The sequence below is a fragment of the Ambystoma mexicanum genome, chromosome 1p (genome assembly GCF_040938575.1).
Source record: "Ambystoma mexicanum isolate Mex_15411 chromosome 1p, UKY_AmexF1_1, whole genome shotgun sequence".
Lineage (NCBI taxonomy): Eukaryota > Metazoa > Chordata > Amphibia > Caudata > Ambystomatidae > Ambystoma > Ambystoma mexicanum.
The window spans coordinates 337,102,256-337,108,255 of NC_090921.1; the positions used below are offsets into that span (position 1 = coordinate 337,102,256).

The 6,000-nt window shown below is 53.9% G+C and overlaps 1 protein-coding gene across 6 annotated transcripts in view; it reads right to left on the bottom strand.

Annotated features, from left to right (window-relative positions):
- LOC138569831 (transducin-like enhancer protein 2) overlaps window positions 1–2,947 on the bottom strand; it is a 1,070,704-nt gene extending 1,067,757 nt beyond the window's left edge. For 4 of the 6 annotated variants that reach the window (XM_069648230.1, XM_069648222.1, XM_069648237.1 and 1 more), the window contains exon 1: window positions 2,422–2,946. In XM_069648230.1, the coding sequence (XP_069504331.1) occupies window positions 2,422–2,445 (24 nt within the window). In that variant the 5' untranslated portion in view covers window positions 2,446–2,946. Of the gene's footprint in view, window positions 1–2,421 lie in introns of all 6 variants that reach the window. The other 2 variants (XM_069648244.1, XM_069648214.1) reach the window with 2 other exon arrangements.
- Window positions 2,948–6,000: the final 3,053 nt, after the last annotated feature.

Below are 6,000 nucleotides of genomic sequence, written 5' to 3' on the forward strand. Positions count from 1 at the left end.
TGCGTGCTTGACATGTATGCAGGTGGGCCATGCTCAGCCGCATGTGCTGAGCCCTAAAGGAACGGCTGCAGAGAAGCGGGCAGAGCGGGGGTCCGTTGGCCCTCGGCTCCTGGGCGACCCCGGAGCCTGTGGCGAGCCGTTCCGCATCAGCCGAATGAATAGCTCCAGCTAGCGCCTCGAAGCGGCAAAAAAACGAAAGCTTGGCAGCACGTTAAAAACACAGGGGCGCGGGGGTTGCATGGGGTTCTACTGGACTATCGGGATGAGGGCAGCCGGATGAGTGCGTCGCTGGTGTTATCCTCCAGCCGCAGCTACACGGCACCCCACTCAGTCCCAAAGAATAGCGATGCCGTCAAGTGAACCCCAGCCGCCAATCTGGCCCATCCGCCCTGCCTCTGAGGGCACGCCGCCGGCCCAGCAGAATCCTCCTCGAATATCCAGGCCAACTGCTGAAGAAGTGGGGCAGGGGCACCTGCGGTATCGGGGCCCCTACTGCCACCCTGGGGGCGAGTAGTACTTCCAGTACTCAACAAGAGATGTTGGCAGGATCGACCGTCCAGCCTCGGCTCAGCCACAAGGACCCACCTACACCGGTCCCCCCGGCTTCCCAGAGTCTCAGACTATGCCCCAACGCGGGTAACTGCCGGAGGGGCGCTTACTGCGACATCCCGGGCGCGGGCCCTCGTGCGCCGCCCTGCCGGCCCGGGCCACTAATGCAGCGAGGGAACGACTATTGCCCCAAACTTGTAGTTGCCCAACCCTTGCACTAGAAGTCACTAGATTAGTTGGGAGAGAGGTTAGGGGAGGGGACAGGGGTTTTAAGGTCAGTTTAGAATGCTGGCGGTAGAAATGTATTAAATGTGTAAATAGTCCCTGTCAATCCAGTTATGACTGTTCATTTTTGTATTAGAAGCAAATCCCGAGCACGGCATATTGCCAATCAGGAGGGGTTATACTAAAGCGAATGCACACGTTCCCCGGGGACCTGCAGCAGAGGGCGCCTCGAGGCCAGCGTGCGGCAAGCTAACCAGGAACATCTATTTTGATACTGGGTGTTAGCGTGCTTTTTTTGGTCGGGTTTATCAATTAGAACTTTTCACTGTGAGTTTGAAAGTCGGGAAAATGTGTCCCGTGTCCTTACTGTGTTCAAATGTGTGGCTCCGCGCAGTGCCGGGAGACTGCTCCCCCACCGCAGGCCATTGCTACCAAAAGGGGGAGCGGCGCGGCTGTGCCTCGCAGTGCTCACGCCACCTCCGGCAGGAGACGGCGCCTGGGGCCCTCCGGACCTGCATACACCCTGCCACTTCCTCACGGCTGCGTTTACACCTTCGAGCGTGCGAAGGAAGCTCGCTCCACCTGTTGAGGGAGGGGAGGCGGCGCGTGTGCTGCATGGGGTGGCGGGCGTTGCGTGCGTGTGTGTGTGGCGCTTGCTGCATGGTATTCGTGCAGCGAGAGCTCGAGAGAAACGCTTGCACTGCTATTGACTCAGGTCCGCTGAACAAGTGTCACGACTTGTGGGAAGTACACGGGCAGCCAGCAGGGAGCTGAAACGCTAAATGACCCCTGAAAAGCTATACATCCTTCTTTGTCAACAAGTGGCTGATGATGTGGAGGAACCTGTCTTAAAAATCAAGGAGGTAATTCCTCTTCAAGGAATGGCTCCTCCCTAACAACTACCCCCCCCCCCCCAATTGTCTCCTCCCCTGTGTGATTGTATACTTGTTCTCTGTGTGTGGAGACTTCTGACGCTGCGGTCTTGCCCTACCTCCTCTCTGCGTGAGAGAAGCTTCCAGTGTGGTCACTTTCTGTGGGAGAGGGAAGCTTGTGGCGTGGCCTCTGCGCTGAAGAAGCTTGCAGCAGTTTCCCTGTGAGGGTGGAGGGAGAGGGAGGGGGCGCTTGCACTTCCCGCGCTGCAGCTTTTCTGCATATGATGTATGCTTGCCCTGCCCCAATTCTGTGTGTGAGTGAAGTTTGCCCTCGTATACATGTTTCCTCACACCCTCCATGCCCCCAGCTGCCACTTGTCTACCCTAATCTGTCTATGTTATCCTGGTAATATTGTATAACTTTTGTTTCACCTCCCACCTTTTGTAAGGCGCTCCGAGAGACCACCTGGGTAGGTGTCTTTTACCAGCGCTGAAAAAAAGACCAAATAACATGAATAATAAAAATGTATAGGTTTAGTATGCTCTCTTTAGTATGCTTTAGTATGCTCTAGCGCTCTGCGTAGTCCCCAGTTTCTCCCAAGGCGCTGTATCCAAAAAAGGTGAAAAGAAGTGAACAATAGGAGAGAAAGTCCTCCAATTACTAACACAGAGGGGCTCGTGTAATCTGCGGATTTTAATGCAATGCCCCCCCTTCAAACATAGAAACAGTGCCCCCACCCTCACGTGGACTTTAGACCCCCCGCCCAGTACTCACCAGATGCCTGCCTTGAGAATACATCCCACGGCTCCCTGCCCGAAGAAGAAAAGGAAGAACGCATTCATGTATGTGTACAGATAAAGAGAGAGAGATGCACAACTTCCGTGTGTCGCAGTTCGCGGGCGGAGAGGTGGCTCGCCGGGTCGTCCAAATATTAATAATTCACGTTAAAAATAGCGCCTGTCGGAGTTCACGATTGTTCGGCTGACTTCCAAATGCATCCCTTTCCCTTCGGTCCTTTTTCCTGGGTGTTTTGGTGGCTCCCGGGAGCTCTGCTGTGCAGAATGTGTCCTGTTTATTAAAGGCAGCAAAGTAATCCGTGTGGAGTGGGGTGGGGGGGAGCGGTGGAAGGGGGGAGCTGGGTCGGCACGGGGGCAGGTAGAAGCGGGAGAGCGGCGCAGGGGAGAGTAGGGAAAGAACGTGTGGAGGGCGGCTGTAGTCAGTTTGCAGGCGCGAGAGTGCGGCAGTGGTGAAGCTGGGGAGAGACTCTTGAAGGGAATCGAGTGGGAGATGAGGGGGCGGGGGGGGGGCGAAGAGACAGCTGTCAACAGCGCGAGGGCCTGGCGGTGGGAGGCAGGCTCCCAGGAGCAAGGGGTGGGGGGGTGTCTGTTTGCGTCCTTAAGGTGGATCCGCACCCCCAGGAACCTGGCGCCACGCTACGTTGCAACCTCCACTGGAGGGTTTACATGCACCCTCCTTTACATGGCAACAGGCTGCAGCCAGACACTGGTCTGTACTGGGGCCAAAACACAGCTCAGCCAATGCACACCCACCCTGCTCTCAAGCAACCACCTCTGTTACAGTACGGGGAGGGGAGCCTCGAAGACCCTCATATCCGCCAGTGTACCTCACCTCAACCCTGCCCGGCTGCCTCCTCTGTAATCACGAACTACTGCGGACCATGCTAATGCAGTACACAGACCAACACCCGGCTCTGCCAAAGCACCCCAGCCTAGTCCTACGGCACCCCGGTAACTCTGTACTGGCGCCAACACAACGATCCGGAACTCAAGCCCGAGTGACTGACCTACAGCACACCTCTCCCACCCGAGTCCAGGCGCCCTGTGAATGCACCTCACTTAAGGTCTTTCGAACGGGTCCCAGCTGTTCTGAAATTGCTTGAATCCCCTCTGAGCTCGGTCAAGGCACCTTATCTCCACCTGCTTTGGAGTTTGGGGTCAGAAACAGCCCTGCTATTGCGCCTGCACTTGCAGTCGAGAGGGTGCTGTCGTACACCTCTGCACGCTCTTCACGATTGAACTCTCTCTATATACTAGTTAATAACCGACTCAATAACCATCGGTGCGCATCTTGTTTGATATTTATCGCGGGCAGTTTATTTATTTTCTCAGCTGGGGTCAATATCTTTTGTTAATGACCGCCAAAAATAATAATAAAAATTCCAGTACTGTCAGTTCTCCTTCAGTCTTAACTCTACAGTTAGTTACTTGGAAGCATCCCCATCCTGGCGGGGCTTGGTGGGGAGAGAGTGCCCTCCCTGTTTCTAGCCCACTGCCCCCACGGGACTCCTACTTGGTTAGATGGAGAAGGCGGGAGCCTTGGCGCTAGCACGCCTTTGCAGCATCTTTTGCCCCACAGAGAACTGGGAGCTGTATATTCCCGGATGGGCGATTTGTGGCTAGGTCGGTGCCCCCTCAGACGCCTTTGGGGGCTGAGGCCGAATCTATGACGTGCCCCCCGCAGAGTGCGGCACGGGCTCTGGGTAGGCACCGCTGTACCCTTTGCTCCGCGATGTGTTGGCTCCCACTGCCTCCTGCAGCTGGATCCACCTTAAAACAGCTCTGCCAGACTGCTGAACCACATTCCCTGCGGCTCCCCTTTCACGTGTGCCTGTTGTTTTTCCTGCGCCATTCCCTGCAGCCCCTCCTGCGCCATTTTCCGCCGACCTACTTTCCCTGCCCGAACCGCTCCTTCTCCTCCTCATGAACATTAACAGAGCGTCCAAGCGTTTCCTGCAGTATCTCCTGGACTAAATAAAGCAAGCAGGCTACTGCACCAAATCCCACCTCACTGTACAATTACTTAAAATAGCTCAGTGAGTTAAGCGCTTGTGAGCTTTTTGTAAAATCTGCAGGTTCGAAAACATCCAGGGACAAACATTTCTCTTTCAGCATTCGATGAAATCAGAACACGTTGCAGTTATGTTTGGTAATTGTATCTAAGCATGTTTTCTATGTAGCGTTTTGGAATAGCGTGCTAAATACATAACTTTGTTTATAAACGCCGCCTGCATCGTTCTTTGTTGCATGAGACTGTGGCTGCGGGTAACAGTCAGTGTCCCCCTTGAACAGTCACCCCATTCTCGGCAGCGCAGGAGGCGCCGGGCACTCCAACAACCTCCTGCATCTTGAGCCACCTTAAGCGAGCTCACTACTCAGCCAGCTCTGCTACTGTACTCAGATGTTTATTGGTTGCGTTCTCCAGCGCCCCAACCAATCACACCACAGCGTACCCACCTGGGTCTCTGACATCAAAATCTCCTCGGTCAATCAGAGAACAGCAGTCGGAGACGGCTTCAGAACAGCAGGGAAAGACCCCGGCGAGGCCACGCCGCAGGGGATCCTGGGACAAGAAGTCCTGGCACTGCAGCCTGCAATTAACGTTGCCATAGAGACGGCTGTTCGCTCAGCACTGGGAGAAGAGGTGCAAACAACCTAAAATAGGACCCTCAAAGGGCAAGTATACAGCCAGGGATCCCAAGGAGAACCTCCAGACCAGCCTCCTACATCCAAGGTCGTCTATCGAGGCACCCTCTAACTCAGGTGATCAGATATTCGTACCAAGTACGGGTGCCATTTTGTGAAGTCATTATAATAGATACACGAAGAAGGCTGAACACTGGAAATATATATGGAAGCTAGATTATCTAACTTCATAGATGGATGCTTAATTTTGATTTTTAATACAGGGACATAATCCCCCTGCTAGCCGCCCCCACTCTCTGAAAAAGAGCGACCGAGCAAAGCGACGGAACATAAACCAACACTGGATAGTTGGAGTTTGGGGGGAATTTTCCCCCCGTTAAAAAATAAATGTAAATATTTGGCCATTTGTATTTGGATGCACATTTTTTCAACAAATTGTAAAACGGTCGCTTGAGAAATCCGCCGCAGTTACTCAACTTGCCGAGCTACCTTTCCAGCTTTGTACCTCATAATTTATCATTCAACTTCAAAACAATGGATCATCCACTTATACTTGTCAATGTCGTTGTAGCTCATGTTAAGGACTGTAGAGTGTGGTGGTTCGTCCCCATTTGTATTCAGTGTCATTTCGGACAGAAGCCCGGAAACTGCAGACATCTTGGGGCAAAGTGACGTGCATGCTCTCATCTCTAAAGATCGGAGGGGGCATGTTCACCCCTTGTCCACCTGCCCCTGTCAGAGGCCTCAGACATGATGTCATTTCTGGCTCTTGTAAAGCACAGCTTCTGCCGAGTCTGGGACCCAGGCCTTGTGGGGCTGATGCGTGGGAACGGGTAGGGCAGAGTTGCTTTAATTCCAGCTAGATCTGAGGTTCCCATACACGCCCTGCTCTATGTGATTCTATGGGCCT